General features: G+C 39.0%; 1 protein-coding gene and 1 long non-coding RNA gene across 13 annotated transcripts in view; one reads left to right on the forward strand and one right to left on the reverse strand.

Annotated features, from left to right (window-relative positions):
• foxp2 (forkhead box P2) overlaps positions 1–21,269 on the forward strand; it is a 120,538-nt gene that overhangs the window by 38,459 nt on the left and 60,810 nt on the right. For 5 of the 12 annotated variants that reach the window (XM_038303898.1, XM_038303904.1, XM_038303899.1 and 2 more), the window contains exon 4: positions 17,532–17,718. The exons of 1 other annotated variant lie outside the window; for it this stretch is intronic. In XM_038303898.1, coding sequence (XP_038159826.1) covers positions 17,542–17,718 — 177 coding nt within the window. In that variant the 5' untranslated portion in view covers positions 17,532–17,541. Of the gene's footprint in view, positions 1–7,650; positions 8,034–9,166; positions 9,340–17,531; positions 17,719–21,269 lie in introns of those variants that run through there. 6 more of the 12 variants (XM_038303900.1, XM_038303909.1, XM_038303902.1 and 3 more) reach the window with 6 other exon arrangements.
• LOC119795735 lies at positions 5,796–8,614 on the reverse strand. Its single transcript, XR_005282364.1, has 3 exons — positions 8,441–8,614; positions 8,314–8,375; positions 5,796–7,030 (listed from the first exon to the last, which is right to left on the reverse strand). It is a non-coding gene; the product is annotated as an uncharacterized LOC119795735 (long non-coding RNA).

Genomic DNA, 21,269 nt, shown 5'->3' on the forward strand with positions numbered 1-21,269 from the left:
GAAAGTGTTGTTTCACTTCTCAGGAAGTCCCACTCACCTAAATAGTTCCTCCTCTATGTCTTGTCTGCCTTGCGTTTGTATGTGTGTATATATAGTGGAGGGGAGTGGAGCGGTGGTGGTAGTGGGGGGGTGTCAGTGTAGGTGACTGGGGGGGGGGTGTTACAGCCTCCACTGGGCTCAGTTCCACACATTCAATTACATCCAGATGTAATTCCTATCCCCCACCCATCAGCCTTAAATTAGTGGCTAGTAAAAATTAGATCTGAATTAGCCGCGGTGAGGAGAATATGAGAGTTAGAATTCTCCATATAATGACTAAATTATTCTTGCCTATTATTTTGAATTAGATTTATCAGAAGTTTTCTTTTTAGGTGTAATTGATGTCTAGTTAAATTGGGCTTTCAGTAATAGCTCCTATATAAACAGGTAATATGTACAACTGCATTCTCTCTTTTTTTCAAGCATCTAGAGATTACTCACCAAAAATTCATCATTTAAAAAGTTGGCATTAAGGGAAGAAAAAACTATGTACTCCATAAAATGCATTCCTTGGATGCTGGGTAGCAGTTGTTGCATTGCATATACAGGTGTTGTGCTCTGTTGTCTGTCAGTGAAGCTTGTCTTTCCGCTATTCAACTGTGTAGCTGTGGTTCTGGGAATGATAATGTTTTTGGCAGAGCTGAGGCTGCTACAGATCACTGTCATAAATGGGTTTCAGATTCATCCCAAACAGGAAACCTAAAAGCATGGTTATTGAACCTCACGTTTCCGGATGCCTTTTAATCTCTATGACATATTAGAGCAGCATTGGAAATTAATATTTTCTTCCCACAGCCACTGTTATTGTTGGTAGAAAATCTGCATCAGTCACTCAAATATTTTATAAGCACTATTCTCATGACAGTTAAGACATTTTTTCTTATATTTGTTGCATTAACATAAGGTCCACGTCATTTAGCTTTTTTATGAATATTTTCAAAATTTGTACTTAATACATTTGTAGATTATCTGATTCACCAACTGACCATTTCAAACCAAAGGAATAGAAACCAGTGTGTATCACTTAAGTTTCCTCTGCAGATTGTAGCAAGGTAGAATGTATTCATAATCATGGAAATATTTACATTTCATGTTTTTTTTTATTTCTAAAACTTTCTGAAAACTTTATGTTTTGCAAACAACACAATGTCTTTAGGGAAGCTATCTTCTATAAAAATTCACTCTTAACTTTAACCAGCCTCCTGCTACATTCCGTGCATTCAGCTATGAATAGAATATCAATTGAATTAAATTCAGTTTATTTATATATTTATTTATATGTTTATATTTATACTTTTCAGAGACAATTCAACTAGATCATACAGTCAAATTGATTTAAAGTTTTCTGTCTAAGAAAAACAAGTTGATTGCATTGACTCAAAGGCACTTCCTCACACTAAACATGCTTGTGGCGACAGTGGACAGGAAAAACTCCCTTTTAACAGGAAGAAGCCTCCAGCCGATTGGGGTTCAAGGAGACAGAAGCAGACATACAAAAAGCAGCAGAGACACAAAAGGCAACTGTCAACCAGCTTCACAGGCGGCTCCGTCCAGGAAACACACAGCCAGGCAGATGAGGGCTGAGCCAGCTTCCATGTCAGAGGATGAAAGAGCGCACATACAGTTAGTCACAGTCAGAGAAACAGGACTAAACTGAAAAACAGGCCAAGCTTGATAAAAAAAATATAAATATATATATCAATACAAAAAAAAAATACTTTTAATCAATGGTCTACTGTAAGTCCCTCTGCAGGATTTAAATTAACCCTTGACTTTTTAAAACTTTCTGCACCTGACATTTCCTGTCTGGTACTTAATTTCTTAAAGGCAAAATTAGCAATATGTACTTTAGCCTTTCACTTCCATATCAAATCTACAAAACAAACCTTTCCAGAGCTATTAACCATTACTGCTTATTACATCCCCCCTTTTTCTTAGTGTTTTCCTGTGTCAGTTAACTCTTTTGATTTTTAACCGTGTTCATTTGAAAATACCTCAGAAGGACTTTCTACTATTAGATCTATGTTTTTGTCATATACCTACATTTCTTCTCAGCAGACTAACAGTGTAATATAGAAAATTTATATAAATTCTAAATTTTCAAAGCATGGATAAAATATTTAATTGACCTTTTCTTGGTATAACATCGTCCTATAACAGATGACTTCATTTGGTAACAGAAAGCTACAAACATTTAAAATGGCAAATAGATGAAATGACCACAAAACACTACGAGAGGAAACTAAAATACACTGAAATCAAATGCATATATTAGGCTGTTAACAGGTTGTGATTTTGACTAGTTGACAGTAAAAATGGAAGTCAAGTCGATGCTTCATCTTATGACGTCATCACATTATGTCGGGGCAGGGTTGCAGCCATGCAGGGGGGGTGTGTAACTTTCAAGTCGTCCAGATATGAGTCGACTTAGCTTTATTAACTTGACGTATCAACAAGCCAACTTTTTTGGTGAACGCCCTAGTATGTTTTGGAAAAGTTCAACATTGGTTAATAATTTGTTTCAAGAACAACATCCTAAAATATTAGGACGTGTTGAATTTTCTTTGTTCTTGTCTTGCATCAGAAATGAATCATTTATAGAACATTTTGAGTCATTAGTTGTGTGTTGTATATCCCACCAAGCAAAAACTGGTTGAAAAGACATTGAAAAGATGACATGATTTACGTTTAAACGACTTTTAGATTTGGTTTAAAAGTGAAAGGTTGAATCAAATTTTCAGATCATGAAAAAGATGTTGAAAATGGAGTTTACAACGTCTATTATTGGACTAAATTGGGACAAAATGAGACTGACCAAATACCCAATTTTCAACAACTATTTCTGGACTAAATCAAGACTATGAAGAACCGACCAGATTAAGCCTAAAAACCACCATCTAGATGACGTCTGGCGTTTGGGGAGATGGTAGAAAAGGTTGTGAAGGTTCAAATAAAGAAAATATCAATCATTATTGAAAACCAACCTATCATGTTTCTTCCAATTGTGTCTTTTTCAAGCCTGATTAAAAATAATCCCAGTCTTTTAGCTTTAGCACCATTTCTTGGTTGTCAAGGCAAACCTTTTTACTTTGTAGATCTACTGCTGAAAATGGCATTTGCAGCTCAGGTGCTATACTGCCTCCAACAGTCGGGGGGAGAAATTAAATGCTGTTATAATGCAACCAATAATTAACCTGCATTTAGCCAGTGGCAGGTTTGAATTTACTAGATTTAGAAGCAAAGAAAACACAAAAATATCCCTGAAAAAAAAATGATTGCTATGTGCTTTCCTTCAGAAGATAATTAATCTGCTGCCATTCTTACCACATCCTATCAGCTACTATGAAATAATGTAAGCTCTTGTTGCTCTACACTTTCATCCAGTTCCCATCTTCTTTATAACAGGTAAACTGCTGTGAGCCTCGCTTGCTTGTTTAAATGTATTCATCTCAGCTTAGCGTTTGATTTCAGCAACTCATTTAATTCAAATATGCTTTTGAAGAAAAGCCTTTTTTTTTAAGTAGGAGTTTGGCTTTGAGGCCAGTTGTGGTGGTGGAGAAAATAAGAAGAGGTAGCAGGAGTGCCAATTTAACCTGAAGTGCCTGTCGCTCGTATCGCAGCTCCTTCGTTTCAAGAGGCTGGGTCAGCTTGAACCGCCTGACTTCTGTCATTTCGATCTCTTTTATTTTTCTGCTGTAATGTATACTTTAATTCCCGCCCACCTGCTGTCTGTGTGTGTCGGCAGAAGCAGCTGGAGGGGAGGTGCAGGTATCGTAAACCTTGAAAAAACACGGGCGGAGCGCTGCTGAGCGCTGGGCACGGCTCCTTGCAGCGTGTGTTGATATTTCTGGGCCTAGTGAAAGTACAGCTTGGTTTATTTTCAATAGGAACACAAGCCTGTCCCCCTCCTCCCCTAGCTGCTTACTAAGACTGTTGATATTGAGTCAAGCAAACAGTCCCTCAGGGATGTCCTGTTGGGCAGTCCGCCAAAGACGCAAATGGGAGTCACATGTGGAGATATCAAGATGAAGGCAATGAAGGCTCAATTCACACTCTCAAACCCCCCCAAAAAATCATCCACACAAGTATTAGTAGAATTACTCAAGGTTTTTATTACTTCTACAGTTAAAACATAACAAATAAATCACAGACAATACACAAAAAAATCATTGCAGTGATCAGGGACCCATCTACCTTCATTATGTGCTCTCCTTTCCTACTGAAACACATATGCAAATATATTTGGACACTGTCATTATCATCCCCTTAATAGACATTTCATTAGGGATTTTTGAATGCACGGTGAAAGTGCAAGTTGCCATGGATACCCTGGTGCTTAAGTACAGTATATTAAAATGGTGCTGCCTTCCAACCACTTATATAATCACCGGTCTGTAATGGCCTCTGCTTTGTGGCCATAAGCAACATATTGTGTGATCAACATTGAACAGGACTTTAAAAGAGCCCTTCTGAGCCATTAGGCCTTATTTGGTGTATTATTAATATTAGTAGTAGTGTTTGTGGGCTGGACTTTTATGATTACAAGTTGTGCTTAGGAAACATTTGATTGAGGAAAAAATAATTTGGCATGTTCTGTTCCATAAATGTGGATTTTTCCTTTTTTGTAAATGGATTTCCCTCTTGTGAGGTGATACAGAAAGGAAAAAAAAACGGGAAACTGAATATCTTTTAAGCAGAGAATGTTGTGACCAATTTCAAATGTCCAGTTTTTCATAAAACTTTAACTTTGTGATTCTAATTTCACTAATTCTGGGTGTTCTGCAAGAACTAGAATGAGCAGCAGTCCAAATAAAATGTTCTATCCTTCCCGCTGTGGAGGATCAGAGCTGACGTCACACTGTGTAGCTGAGGAAAGACTTACTGTTTGAAGCATTCATCATTATTCCAAGATAAAAGAAAAAATATGACGGAAATTAGGAGACTCTTACCTTAACTCTTAAAATCTCTAAACTTTTGCAGACATTTCCAAAACCAGCAGTATCTAAGACGGACACTTCAATAATATTGAGATTGAAAGCTTTAAGAGGCTGGGCCAGTGCAATCTAGAACCAGTGTAACTGTAGCCAGACACATCTGGACGTCACTTGGAAAAATATAACAGTGTTTGTGTTTTACCTGACTTCCTCTTTAAACACAGCCTAACTCTAAAAATGGATACATTTGTTACCCAGTAACAGTGTTGTCTTTACAATCTTGTGGTCCAGGATGTTGCATTCAGTGATCTAGTAATGCATTCTAGGTGCATTTCTATGGACTTCGGATCCTCTGAGCAGCTTAACCAATTAAATGCTTTAACTATTTATCTTGAAATATTCAGTGCATTCTTCTTATCATCTTGTATACTGAAGTGATGGGGAAACCGGCTCCGCTTGTCTGTATCTAATTACCCTAAAGCAATTCACTTTGTTGTAGCTTTAATTGAAAATGGTTTCAGACGTCGCAGTAGTTGTGAGTGCAAACTGCTGAAATCACTGTATTCAAACGAGATGGAAGTCAACATCCTCCACTGCCGTTGTCATGACGCTTCTGCTGCTCTTGCCAAGGTTGTGAACCAGCTGCCGCCACCCCCTCCTCACTGTACATACTCCGCATGTCTGTCTGTCTGTCTGTCTCCCCCATTTTTTTCTGCTGCCACCTCGTCGATGCACCGTCGGGCCTGCTTGTATCCCTTGACCTTGATAGCAGAAACCCCAGAAGAGGAGTCATGGAGGGAATAACCACCTGAGGGGGGGGGATGCACACAGTGTCGGTAATATGAAGAAATGGGCATAACAACCCCCCCCCCTCCCTCCCACTCCTCCTCCTTTAGAGGAGCAAATGTTACTGGGGAGCTTTCTAGTCTTACGCCTTTGGCACTGAAAGAGAAATGGGAGAAATTACTTGAATAATGTTGATGCTTAGAGCAATTAACAGTAGTTCTTTAATGTTAGCCCCTTTTGATTCCCTGCCCTGAACTCCTCGACTCTTTCACGCTCTCACTCTGCCGTGCTTGTTTAGTGTTTATCCCCTCCACCTCAGAGCTCTGACGGTTGACACTAATGAAAACGCTACATCTTTTGGTCTGTGTTACGGCTCTTAATAATATCATGCAGCTGAAATATGCCTCAGCAAGGCCGCAGAGATAATGTACTACTCAGAGCCTGTTAAATCATACTAGTGCACAGCTCAGAGCTTGGAGGTAAAGTGGTGTTTAACCTTTTTTATACTTCTAATAAATCCATATGGACATGGGCTGGTTACTGATATTGAATTGTGTCAACGATGCACCGAAATACTCTATTTCTGTAATTTTAAGACATTTTGGTGGGATGCTAAGAAAAGAAAGAGGATGTGACCAAAGTTTTCTCCATCTGAACAGAGGGGAATGTAGCTCTGCCCCTCCCTTACCTGTTGCTGTGTTGCACTTTTGAGCTGTCTGAGAAAAGGGTTTTGCATATTTTAACTGCTAAAAAACATGAAAAATTCGGTAATACTTCCTGGAGGCAAAAAAAAGGCATCAAAAGCAGAGATTTGTTCAAAAATATTTTCTTTATTAACAGTAAAATAAAACTTTTAATTATTTGCTATTGTTAGAAGCAATAATCCCATAAAAATTATTAATTTAACATAATTTTCTAGCAGTAGGAATTCTTTAATCTTTTTTGTTTTCAATAATTACAATAAATCATGCTGTAAATGCATTAGATATTTCTGTTTGTATATCCAGTGATGGATGCAGTGATTTTGTTCCAAACTTTTTTTCTATTATGTAAATAATAGAGACCTTTGGAGATAAAGAAATAAATGTCCCCCCCCTCCCCACTTTCATTAAAGCTCTCAGGCCCATGTGGCTCAGCAAGCTGGTGGCAGATGGACTAGCTTTCCTGCATCTGCTGTGTGCAGACTGGGGGGCTTTGTACTCTCGCGGGGAAGACCGGGGCTTTCTTCTTGCCAGTAGATTCCTGTCTGTTGGAGCGTCTAAGAAAAACATCTGTGGCATGCAAGGGAGAGGGAGAGAGAAGGAAAAAAAAGTGACAAAAGAATCGGCAAATACCATTAGCCCCTAAATGTTGCCCGTTGTGTTTTGCTTACAGTGGACGGAACACATCATTGCATCGTAGTTCAATCCACTTATCCAGTTCTTGTGAAAGATACCGACGTGAATCAGTATCAGTGTTGAATTAAAATTCAAGTTGTGAATCTTTAGAATCACAATAAGTGTTTGAAATATTCAACCTTACCTTTTTCATACACTTTCTCTGACAGTCATTTAAAAGTTTTTTGGTGGTTTTTTTTGCGCTTATCAAGGCTTTGTATGTGCAGATGGTAGTCCTTAGACTGACAAAGAAGTCTCAAGCGTCACTTTAGAATTTTGTCTTGGAGAAAGTGCATGCACGCTGCATGTGGTGGTCTCCCCGTGCAGTTTTCAACCTTTGTAGTCTCCCTCCCCTTTCAGATTCCTCCAGAACCCCCTCATCCCTCCCGCCTCTTTCCTTCTCACTATTTCTTTGCCAACTCTCGCCACCCTCCGCCCTCTCTCCTCCGCTCCCCACGACAAGCCTCCCCCCCCGCGCACCCCCCCCCTCCTCCTCCTCCCCCCGCCCCCTACCCCCCCGATCAAGCCACTGGTTTTTGTGTACTATTGGTCCTCAGGCGTCAAAACAATCCAGCGGGGCTGCCTGACTTGTTTTAATTAGGCAGCGCTGAAACGGCAACTGTCTCTCAGACGTGACCAGGCAGAGGTGCTCTCCCCGCGCACTACTGTAAATACGGCCGTAAATACTTCTCTGGTGATGTCTTTGACAGTAAGCGCCAGCTAGCTGCCCTCTCTACATTTTTTTCCTCTCTTTTTCACTACTTTTCATTCTGTTTACTGCGACTGTCTCTTCATTTTTTTTTTTTTTTTTGACACAGTAATGCCATCAGGTTTCTAAGAATACTTCTTCAAATGCTTCTTACTGAGGAGAGTGGATTTCTCACTGGTTGTTTAAAAGGTAGGTCGTTTTTGTCTTATGTGACTCTTTTTTTGGCATGTACTCATAGTGCTTTGTGACAGCGAGCAGGTTGGAAATGCACAGATGTGATGTTGCTAATTGTTTTAAAGTGCTCTTTACTCTCTGCTAGAGCTCAGTGTAGGACGCGGACTGACGCTCAGCCTTTCACTAATCCTTTTCAGACTCTTTACACACACACACACACACTTTGACCTATGCACAATCAGGACTGAAAAGAAAAGCTCCGAATGAGCCCCAGAATAGAGGCAGACACACATACCTTTGCGGCGATTGCACCTCTCTTAGCAGCGTCCCTCCAGCCCTGCTTCTGTCTCCGTCCCCCTGTTTCAAGAGCCAGTCCACATATTCAAGCGAGATAAAGAAACACCTTTTTTTTTTTTTTTTACTTTAGTAAGGCAGATGGGTGATCGGAACAGTGAGACCTTGCAGGCAGAGAGCCGGCAAGCATCCTCCGACGAGTCACAGCAGCCCACATGTGAAGCTCTGCTCATACACTCTCTCTCGCGCGCACACACACATACAGGACCCACCCACATTCAGAGAGCACCTGGAAGTCCTCTCATTCACTCTTATACTGATTTTTTTTTTAAACCTTTTTTCTTCTTAATTTAAATAAAAAAAAAGTTTAAATAAATGTCAAGGTTGTTCAAACAATTGCAAAAAACAAAACAAAAAAAAATACATATTTTTGAAGGGGAAATTGAAGTTGTCCTATAAATGTAAAAGTTCATCAGTGGCTTGTTGGAGAAATTGTCTAAATATATTCAGTGTGTAAAGAAAGATCCTCTGCCTTCCCCCTCCTGTTCTATTCCCCCTCTCCAAACTGGAGCCTCTTCTTTTGGGGCCTGCATGTCTGACCTGTTCTGGGGCCCCCCATCTAAAATCGCCCCACTGACAACTGGAAATTATAGAATAATTGTCACGAAAGTCTTTCTTTCTGTTTTAATAGGGCAAGGGTGATTTAAGTATGCATGAATGGCACAGTGGCAGTGAGATGGCAAGAGGAGGGGAGAGAGAGCGAGGGAGCAAGAGGTGGGGGGTACAACTAGGGCGGGGAGGTGGTGCAGGTGGTGGTGTTGGTGGTGGTGGTGTGGGGGGGGGGAGGCGGCTTGTTTATGATGCTATCCCCCATAAACACGGCTGAAGTGATGACACAGATAGTGTTGCCTCTTCACACGGTGACACCAGTCGAGTTGCGGGCGTCGCTGCGAGACACCCTCGCCGCCGGTGGCAGAGGCGAGTTCTCTGTTGTCTGGTCAAGATCTCTGACACTCCTCAACTTCAGGTAAAAAAAAAAAAAAAAGAGAGAGAGAGTGAGAGAGAGGGGAAAAAGATAAGGTCATACACACTCCACTTTGTCCATCCCTTCATCGATCCATCCGTCTATCCTTCTGGTCATCCACCCATCAATCTTCTGTCATCCGTAGTCGACTCCAGGCTCTTGACTGTATTTAATGGCTGTGTTTTATTGCCGGGCTGCCTTCCCCCACGTTGGTCGTCCCAGTGTGGAGCGGTTCAACCTCCGTCTGCGGGCTCTGTTAATCTGCTGCTTAATTAGTGCTGATGAATTGCTGTAGTGTGTGCGTCCGTGTGCGCACGAGTGCGTGCACTAATGTGGCTGTGTGATTGCATGAATGTGACTTTTCTTTCTGCACTCGTATTAAATCAGGTGTTGCTATTTCCAGCGTAAGATAACCACTTAAAAAAAAAAGAAATGTTTTTGAATTAGATTAAATTATCAGTGTTTTTAAAGGGCTGAAAAATTGACTTGTTTGTTTTTGGTGGACAGAGACAAATAAAAAAACAAACTCTTAGAAACAGCTGTTTAGTTTAAAAAAAAGGCAAGAGGTCACCAGACTGTTCATGGTCGGAGCGCTAATTATCTTTATCAAAGGTGAGCGGGATCATTTGTTTACTTAAATATTGATGAGTATGAGCCAGGCTCGGTATTGGGCTATTGTGGGCATATTATTAACATTTCATAGGGCTTTGTGAAGGAATGCGAAAGGGACTCTTCTTCATAATTTAATACCCTAATGCATAATGAGCTATGTGATTAGCTCACACGGAGAATTGGCCAAACTCCATTCTGAAGGCAGATCATTTACATTGTTCTCTAGAGTCTAGCTTATAATAGGTTATTTAGCACAATAAAATTAAATGCTACAATTTTGAATTTTGACTCAGAAATCCCACTAGCAGTATTCATGAAATTCATGAAACTCTCCATTTTTCCTCCTTTTTTTTTAAACAACAGAATTTTAAGTTTGTTTAACTAAAGCACATGTTTACCTCCGTGTTTTATTTAGAATGCTTGTTGGCCAATTAACACCATTCATTAGTCGTGCGGCTTTATTTGTTTTGAAAGTTTAACCAATCACTTTGCTATGCTAATTGTGATGTAATTTAATTTGAGTTCCCCCCGTAATGATGATGCCGCTATTATCCACATAAATGATGCAGTTAAGCAGCACAGCCTCATTTGCATGTGCTTGAAGGGAGGGAGGCTGGAAAAGGAGCCGTATCACTCCGCTTTAATTTTCCACCTCTGTTCACACTTGCCCTATGGGTCTTCCTGTCCTGTCGCTCGGCCATTGATGATCAGCACTTTTATCAGAAAATTTTTCTTGATTACAAAGCGGGCTTTCATTTGCCCGCAAAAGGATTTCTGGAGCAACGTTTTTACAAGAATCAAATAATTGAGACGTGGTTTGATTAAAAAATGCAAATGGCCGTTTTAATCAGTGAAATGTAAAACATTGACCTCGCACACCTGTTCATTGATCCAACATTTTTACTGCTTTATTTCAGTGTAATATTTCCATGTAAAGGTTTCATTGCGGGGACAATTTTTAATCATTGATTTTACCTATTTACAATTTTGGATTACAAAAAATGTTTTTCTTATAAATTATGTGAAAAGCAGGTGTTTAGTCTAACCCTGGCAATAAAAAAAAAAACCTAGATAAATTCACCTTTAATGTGAAATCTGCAACTTATCGGAGGTTAAGGAGTGCTCATCTGTTTTCAGTTTCTAAAGGAAAGATTATTCCATTTTTTTCTCCTGAATAAACCCCCCGTCCTGCTTTTTATGTTTCTAATTGGTTACATAAATCTTGTCTGGTATGAATGAGGAATGTTGCGGTGTTGTCAGGCGCAATCTTCACCCTTATTTACCAATTCATTAAGATCTATCGATGCAGGACTGCTGAGAGGGAATGACAACATAAATCAGAGCCGGAGACATAATAGCCCTAATCAACCAGAAATAACTGGAAACGTCACAATGAGCTATGTCTCTGTAGCTGGAGCCGTCCCCTGGATCTGCCCCGCTGTTGAAAAAGGGGACCGGAGAGTCAAGGCGATCCAGCTGTCATTACCTTCTCTGATTTTTCTCTGCTCTTCTCAGAAGGGAATTTGTCCACACACTTCGTTTTGTTATCCGGGTCTTGTTCCGCGTCAAAGCAGCTCAGTTGTGATCATTCAGAGAATTAAAAAAAAAAAACGTCTTTTCTGAGAGGAATACTTCAACTCAGAAAAGGTCTATAAATACAGTTATGTCGGAAGTGCTGCACATTCACAAGTGCAACCTCCTCTACTCCTGATAAAGATGATTGGATGAGACAATGAGGCCTCTCCTCTTTATAGGTCAATTAGCCCTGATTAGGTGGGTTGAGTTAATTAACAGAATTGGCAAATATGCAAATGAGAGCCGACGGATCGGCCTTCGTCACAGTCTTGCTCAGCCATCTCCTGCCTCAGCAGAACGTGGTGTCTGACGGGGGAACATGTAAATGATATGGGACGAGCCTAAATGTAAGAAAAAAAACTCATCTCTCTCCTCCTCTTTTTCTTTTTCTGTCAGCTGGGGCTCTGTTCTATGCCATTGTTGCTACACCCCAACTCCATATAACATACATTTTCTCTTCCTTTTTATATCTAACATGCACCATTTAGACTTTTCCTGGCTGCTACCGATTTCTGCCTTTCACTGAGGTCAGACGAGTCAATTCCGATTTTGACAGATTTTTTTTTTTTTTTGTTACATTTGCGACACATCAAAGGAGGAAAAAAAAACTGCTCCTGCTTTTTAATCGCGTTAGTACTTTAGCGTACAATAAAATGAAAAAACTGCATTTTTTTTTCCACATATGCGTCAAAGCATGTCTCGTACATTTATTCATTGTTTCATTCAACTAAAAGCTTTCGCCACAGAGCTCACACTGTAGACTGATACATTCAGTTGAAATTGGACATTTCTTAACTGTGATGGTTTAAATGCTTGATTTGGTGAAAAGAAATGTTTGACCACCAGCAAGCGCCGATTAAGGCTACACAGAAAACCAGATATTGTTTTTAACTGGTAAAATGTTTGCCTTTCTGCCTTTTTTTATAAATAAAAGCAAATATGTCCTGCTTCTTTTCATAAAAACTAATGCTATAGCTTTGAAATGCAAGATTATCTTTATTTACCGCATTAAACGATGTTCTTATCCTTCACCTTTTTTCTTAATAAACCTATTTCAGCGATATTTATTGAACATTAAATTTTCTCTCCAACAGTATCATGCATATGATCCATCAGCTCCTCTTACATTTGATCATAAAGACACATTGTGAAGCCCGTACATTTGAAACCACACTTTATACACTTTCCTCCATTTCTCTTTGTCACTTTTTCCCCCCTCTCTGTTCTCTTGGAACGCCGACTCCGACTCATCCCCGCACATCCATTCAGAGACTCGTGCACACTGTGGCAAATAGTCCGCCTTTTATCTTATTCTGTCTCATCTCCTTATTGTAAATAGAAGAGAATTAAGTTCTGAACATTCTCCACTGAATGTCTCCTATCACAGAACTACGATTTATTGTCAGGGCTCAAATGAAGAATTGAAATATGACTGTGGTTTTTTCTCAATGCAGGGCTCATTGGACAGGAGATAACCACATTTGATTCTGTTGCTTTGAATAATGTTAATCCGGCATAAAAAAAAAAAAAGGCAAAGTCCATTATTCATATTCATCGCTTTTCATTTGGCCCTCACTCCAGATTTTGTAAATATGATTTCTTCAGCTCCTTTCTTTCTCCCCCCCACCCTCTAAAGTAATCTTTATTCACCAGTGAAGCACTTTTGAAATTCCTGTATCTGTGAGCAGAAACCATTACCGTACACAGGTTTATAAGAAGTAGTCATTAATGCTTCTTTATGGTGGTCCTTTAGTGCCAAAAAGGAAGCTTTTAATTCTAAGGTGCAGCAGGCAGTCTTTCCCTTACTTAATCTGAGGGAATTGTGTTTTTCCATTTTAATTCTACATTCTAAACATCTAGGAATTGTATTTGTATTTTGTGGAATGCTGCAAAAATAAAAGAATAACTGAAACAAACAGTGAAAATCAAAATTTAAGTAAATTTCTTGAAGTTTCAGGCTGTTCTGGATTTCTCTCTTCAACTCTTTTTTGTCAGTGCATGTATGGCATTTTGATTTATTAAGCAATCTCAAGTATTAAATATGTGAGCTCTTGCCCTTGCAGAGCTACTTCTTTATTTTGCATGCACAGTAACTTATGGCAATGATGAATTAATTTCACTCAAGCAAAGAATCTGTGATTACTTTAAATGGTAACCATATCTTGGCTTGATCAGAGAGCTGTGGGGAGTCATCAGAGTGTGAAATGTAATTTCTATTATTATTTTTTCTTTTCTTATTGTTTTGATCTCTTCAATCCCAAAAGAATTCCCGGCAGCCACCTGAAACGTGAACCGATAACGAACACACGTCTGGGATCACGGGTTTACAGGTCACTTTTTTTTTTCCTTTTCTTTTTTCTTTTATTCCTCGGTACAAAAAAAAATATTTTTGGCAACTCATGCATATGAAATACGGAAATGGAGAATGTCGTTACGCCGAAAAATATGGATGTCTTGGAGATGAAACCGGTGTCAGGGCAGCAGTGTGTTAACACAGGATCACGGTAAATTCCTCGGTGTTCTCGGAGCAGACAGCTGCGCTCTCTAGCTAGATGGATGGTCAGTGTCACGGTGTGTGTTTACGGCACATGATAGAGCAGGAGACAGGCCAGGTAATGAGGCTACATTAAGGGCTTTTAGAGCTTGCAAACAAAGATGGAGGGCTGCTTCTTTTACCCTTTAATGATAGGTTGGTGTGGGAGTAAAGGTTCAATTTTCCTTAAACCTTTGTTGTGTCACTTGTTGGAAAACAGCAGAAATTCTCCCACTTCTTCCAACATTTTAGGATCGAGCTGATAAGCCTAGATACATGGACAAAAAAATGCAATACACCTCATCAGGAAGCACTTCATGCATCCCTCATATTTAACATAAACAAATTGAAAGGCAACACCTACATTTATGTAGATCATTCATAATATAATGTTATTACCATTTTATACACTTAACATTTGTCTGTGGTAATTGTAGTTGCATCAAAGCCTTTATCATACTACTTTAATGCAATTTAATTGCAATTTTACTGTAGGAAGATAACTTTTTGTTCATAGAAATTTTACTTGCTTAAAGTCTGTGCATAACAGCATTATTCTGCCTTTTTGTCTTTGAAAGATTTATGACAGTTGCAAAAATAGAAAATCAAGAATAACAAGTTTTACCCGCTTAAACGAAGCATATTCCTATCTTAAAACTTTTTTTAAATGGAAATGAAAAAGTGTATCAGAGTACAAATGCAATAAGTTTATATGTTTTGGAAAATCTTTATTAATAAAAAAAAATATTTACATCTATTATATAAATAAAAAATTGTGTATTCTGATTTCTAATCAGTTGATTGGTGCGTCTTTAGTGACACCATCTGCTTCCCATCCCACTACCTTTGTGTCACCATCTCTATATTCTCCTCTCCATTAGAGATACAGCTACAGCATCACCAGTGTGTTCCCAGGTAATATCAGCCTTCCTCTCAGCATCTGATCATGATAATAACTGGTCTAGGCTCTTGCTCATTGGAAGATTATGGTTTCAGATGAAATGGCATGAAAAAGCAGTTGTGATGAAATGCAGGACCCTGGAAAACACTGTGGTCTTTTCCAATCCAGTGGTTTAAGAGCAGTTTGTGCCCTGGTCAGTTCCGGTACCCCATCAGATGAAAACACAGATCTGTACTTCATGCAGTTACATCCTCAGGATTGTCACTATCTGCCTCTTGTGTGCATTGTGTGACAGTTTCATCACCCCCAGTCAGATCCCTGGCTCGGTTAGCCCTCGTCACTGCAGCCTGGCTGTGTTCCTAATTGACATTCTAATTGGCAGATTTGAATGCAGCCTTTAGATGGCTAATTAATTTATCTCACCGCTGTCATTAAGGTTAAAGCACCATCTGATCTCTGCGAATATGTTTTGCATATATCTGCATTATCATGAAGCTGCAGCTAGCCATAAAAGACAGATTTCATTTTGGATTGAGAAGATAAGATTGTAGATTTTTTTTTATAAAAAATGTAAATGATTATTCTTTTCCTTGACATTAACTTTTTCCTTTTTGAGTAAGCACATAATAAAAATCCCAGTAGTTTTTTTTTTCTTGGTTTGCCTCTATTCAGATGATATTAAAAATCCTTATTTCCTTGTCTCATATATCTTGCAAGTTTTCCGAACATTCCGTGTCGGCCTAAGAAAGAAAGCACAAAAAAAAAACGGAGAGATCCGAGCTCCATTAGAATGTTCATAAAATGGTAGTAAAGGCAATCAGACAGTCTTTCTCTGAATATTTTAAACATTGGGCATGTAAAATTTATGCCTAATTTGAATACTTATTAGCCGGCTGATCTCGGCTGCAGCCTTGAGTTTCTTATGCTGAGATTCATCACCGGATTGGATGTCACATTGTGCCAATCCAAACCCCCCCCCCATCCGCACCACCCTCCCCTCCACACCCCCTCCCCTGCCACCACCTCCCTTATTTTCCTTCCCACTGTCTCTCTCTCTGTCACCCCCCTCGCTTCTACGCTCCCTCTCCTTCTTTTTCCTCCTCCTGTCTTTTCTGTTTCTGTCTTTTCTCACCGCGTCTTTCTCCATCAGCAGTAAGCGGCTCGGTGTTAAACAGGGGCCCTGTTTGTTCACAAGCACGCCTTGTCCTGGCCTCTTCCCTTATTTACTTGTGTCCTGGACAGCTGTCGCCCTGCTCTGTGTAATAGCTCAGCCCCTGTTTGTTCTCCCTCCGTAGATCCTGTTTATCCTGGCTGTGGACATCTTTTAGGGCCTGTCCTGTATCTGCCCCTTGTCAAACACACACACACACACACCCACACGCAAACACACAGAAGGACGTGTCCACACTTCTATTAAAACCGTATTTACAGGCCAGAAAATACACACAATGCGAAACACCATTTAAAACTGTAATTACACATTTTCAAATATTAGTTTATAACATTAAAATATGCTCTGCATAGAGAGATCATAAAACTGCATTATATTTTATTAAGCATCTGAGTCTCTCATATATTGCAAAACTGTCGAATATTAGTGGAGCTCCTTACAGCGTGTACTTAGTATTAAATGTTGGGAAGGATTATAAAACATTTATTGCTAAAAAGACAGGCGGTTATATGCATAATTAATGTTATTTTTAGCTCAGTTATTAGTAACCTAACCTTCTAATTTCCCATGTAAAAGGTATTAGATTTAACTTTAAATGTTTTATTTTATTTACAGTTTTATTTAGTTACAGCTACATACAATACAGTTATGTATTATTTCTTTAACTTTAGGGATCAGGGCACAATTTTAGAATAAATTAGGGGAAAAAAAGGCTATATAAGATTTGATTAAAGAACAAGAAAGAGGGGAAAAAAGGCGCCAATAAATGAAATATGAGCACTCCTCCTCTATGGAACCCTGCAAGGCAGATTTTATTTAGCCAGAGTAAGGATGACAAACCTATTATAGTGTTCATCACCAGCCCTGCACCATGTTATTTGGAGCTTCCTCTTTCTAGTCCTGCCACTGCCAAATTTTAATTTAATATGATTAGCTTCCATCATTAGTTTACTTCTTTTGAACCGTCCAAAATCTGTGTTTGAAGCTACTGTTTTAAAGATGCCAATATAAAGCTTTAATTAAAACCAACAGTTTTTAATAACGTCATTACCTTAGCAACAATTCAATAAGGTGCTTTTTATTTGTAATTATTTTTACTAAATTTAAACATTTTTGATACAATTTTTCCCCGTTTCTAGAAAGGACCAGGACATGCATGTCTTTGTATTGCTTCATTTACACAATGAATGCATAATTGCTTCTCCTGCATCCCCCCCGTACCCCTCCCTTTTCTTTAAATGCTTTAATTTGCAAAGGGGGACTGAGGGCTTGATAATGGACGCGTGCAAAGAAAAGAAAAGAGGAGGAAAAAAAAAATCGGAGGGGGAAAAAAAAAAAAAAGAAATGGGGGGTGGGAATTGTAACGAGAAGAGCCCTAACCGGTGCCTCTTAATCACTTCTAGGTTTTAAATCATGATGATGCAGGAGTCGGCCACAGAGACAATAAGCAACAGTTCAATGAGTCAAAATGGAATGAGCACCCTAAGCAGCAGCCAATTAGAGGCTGGCAGTAGAGATGGGAGATCAAGCGCTGGTGACACAAGCAGCGAAGTAAGCACAGTCGAGCTACTGCATCTGCAACAACAGCAGGTAAGTTGTGTTTCTCCCCCCCGTCTCTTCTCTCGTCCCTCACTCCCACTCTGCTGTGCTCTCCCCCCTCTCTCCGCTCTGCTACTGCTCTCTCTGCTCAGGCGGCACCGGGGCGTTCTACGTATAGGCAGGAAACAAAACGACTGATTATATTGTTTGGTTTATTTTCTAGACTATGAGTGGCAGCAGTGTTTAGATAATCAGCTGTTTGTTCAGTTGGTAAACTTTCTTATCAGTTTGTTGTCTTCCTTACATATTTGCTGGTAGTTGCTGGTAGATTTCTGTGATGTATACCTTTTATTTTGTGTACCCAGGAGCTTATGCACATTTGGAAGTTGTTTCAGGCCACGCATGTGATGGTCTGTGTGTGTCTGTCTGAACAGTAGAGTGAGAAAGTGAAAGAATGTGAGCTCAGCAGTTGCACGGTCCAGTCTGGGCAGTGGGAAAGTGTACAATGGGTGTGTGTGTGTCATGGCTGCACTATATCCACCAGAGGGCCTCCTAACTCGCCACATAAACATAATAAACCCTTTAATGGGACCCTTAAAAAACAAATTTGCACACACTTATCTTCTACAAAAAGACATTTACAAAAAATTTAACATTTATCCTTTTTTAAAACAGATTCCGAATATTAAAAAATCCATTTAGGTGTTGCTTTTCAAAGCTTTGTCTCGTTGTATACATCTTAGAAATGAAAACTTGTGGTGCTAATGAGCTGCAGGGGATGTGTGTGTGTGTTGGAGGTGGTGGTTGGGGGGCAGGAGTTGTGAAAGTCAGTCGCCAGCAGAGTAAAGGAGTCAAGTGTCTCTCGTGTCTTTTCACGGTGAATGATGGCTTTGACAGTTTGCCAAAAGAGCAATGGGAGATTAGGTCAGAGGGCCATGCTTTGGGTTGGATCGGGTTAGAGGGATAGGAGCGACGCCGCAGGTTTGTAATGATGCGTGCTGTCCTTTTGGCCTGATGAGAGTTTTCATGCAAGCGTATTTGTGTGTGAGTGTTTGGAGGCAGCTGAACCCCTGTGGTCAAATAAGCCAGTAGAGTACAATAGATGCCAATGTGTCTGGGGTCCTCTTGATCCCTTCTCTGGTTATCCATCCATAGCAGAATGCCTTAAGATATTCTGGTGGTTGCATTATTGCCTCAGTCCCATCTACCACTTTACTACTTCAAGTTGTATTGAAAATCCTGCATAATTCTTTCCTTAAAGATATTTTATTTTTAATCTTTTGTTCTGTTTTTTTTTTTTTTTTAAGAGAATGCACCCATTAGGCCTTTGCTGCCCAGTCCTGATGTCCTAATTTCTTTGAAGCCTAACTTTTTGATTCTGAACCTATTTGGATCGTTTTACTTGTACTAAAAACATAAAAATGTAAAAATAGGCTATGCAGGTTGTTTGGTTTTACAAATAACAAATTTAGCCCCATTTATGCTTTAAATTAACTGATATAAAATTTTTATTTTCTCAAAAAATGCTCATAAAAGTAGATTTTGTTTGTTGTGTACCAGTCAAAATTTACATTTTTTATTACCTTTTATCAAAATTTCAGACATTTCTTGATCTGATCTGCCACTTACCACTCATAGCCAATGATGAGAAAACTGTAATTCCAAATTCTGGCTGATTGGTTAGTGCATCTCAAAATATACTTTCTTAATACATATATTTTTTTAAATTTTTAGTTGTTTCACTTAAGAATTCAGTATAAGTCATTTGACATCGACATATTTGTGTAATGTTTAAGTGTGTCAGTGGGAATGTCTTAAGATCCTGAATTCCTCCCCTCAAAAAATCTGATCCGACTGATTTTAAGCTTTATATTAAAAAGTTATATAATATGTTCCACTAAAGTTAGAAAAAGGCTGACAGATTTGTTTGTTACCAGCAAAAACTGGTTTCTGGTTTTATTTCAATCCATTTGCCAATTCCAGTTTTTTCCTTGGAATGGAATTTTGATTTTCCAGTCTTTTGGCAGATCAAAGGCTCTAAACCAGATTTGTTTTTTTCTATTTATGAAATGCATCAAGAGCAGAAACTGTAGCCATTTTCTGTCGATAAATACTTGAACTAACAGAATATAACTTAAAGCCCTTTTTTGACATGACAGTGATTATTAAGAAAGCCATAATTTTATAATTTGATTTGCTTTTGAACTACGAACCCTTACATTTTTACATTATGTATCTTTGTGTATTTTTATAACCTGACAAAATCTGAGTTGGCAGGTCAAAGCTCAAATGGAAACTTACAGAAAACTGGTTATTGCTAATGGTCAGAAAAAGCCAAATCAGTGCTTCTCTACTGTTTACATTGATTTATATTTCCCTGATCTTTATCTGACTTTTTACTACAGTCAAACCAAAATTGAGGAAATAATGTCTAGTCTATATAATTAGGGTTTGGACACATATAGTATGGATGAAGCCAACCATAATGGGTAAAATAAAAGGTAAAATAATTTGTCTGGACCAAATAATCACAAGTCGGTGATGATTAGGATAAAACTGGCTGACTTCCGTCCATGGGCAGTGGATTGGTGAATCACTTAGTGAAAAATATAAGGTCCTAAGATGAAAAGCTGTAAGAAAAGAATGGCATGAGCCTAAAGTGTCTTGTTAAAACTTGGAGATGGACGTCTGGCTGTTGGATGGGTTTTGCGGGTGAATGGCAGTGCGTGCCTTGTAAAGGGGCCAGGCCAAGCTTTCTCTCAACCTGAAACAGACACATTGAAATGAGGAGTCCAGCTAACAGGTCTCAAGGGGCTTTTTTAAAACGTGGGCTCTGCACTGCAAAGTTAACACACACTTCCTTCACTATGCAACACTTTGTAGAGACACCATGTTTTAACAAAGGGGGGACATTTTTTCCCCAACAAATTATAATTCCTTTGGCTCAGAAATTGTATTTCACATAGGAAGGTATTCCTGACAGCTATCAGGATACATTTAATGTAAGGGAATTTACTTTCATGCTCATAATTGTAAACATACATGAAGAAATAATCATATCCTCTTTTGCTGTTAGCCTATGTTTTATATAAGGCTGTTGGGTTTAATTTTCCAGCCATATTTGGAATGACATTGAGTGGTCCAGTGGGTATCAGAGCTCCAGTCTCTCATCACACTGCTGGGGGATGATTAATAATAAGCACTGATGAATTCTCTACTGTCCCTATGGGTTCTGCCATTACCTAGCAGCTCTGAAATATCACCTGCAGCTATAATTAGAAAAGTGGCATCTTAAGGTCTCGTCACCTTAGATTCGGCCAAAGGCTTTTTAGAACATAGAAGAAGTTCTACGCACTTTGTTTTTAATTCTAGTACAAAATAAAGTCTGCTCTATCAGCACTAGAAATAAATTTTTTATGCGATCAAACATCTTGTATATCTTCTTTCCATCTTTATTTTAATGCAGATTAACACCCCTACACTCTGTTATCTTCCTATCTCACTAATAACCGTCGTTACAATTAAATTTCCAGCTCCTAATTTTTTTTTCAGGGTTTCATCACCACGTCCCCAAGGTTGTCTAAATAGACCTAATTTGATTT

Source organism: Cyprinodon tularosa, unplaced genomic scaffold (genome assembly GCF_016077235.1).
Source record: "Cyprinodon tularosa strain WSP-4 unplaced genomic scaffold, ASM1607723v1 ctg520, whole genome shotgun sequence".
NCBI classification, from domain to species: domain Eukaryota; kingdom Metazoa; phylum Chordata; class Actinopteri; order Cyprinodontiformes; family Cyprinodontidae; genus Cyprinodon; species Cyprinodon tularosa.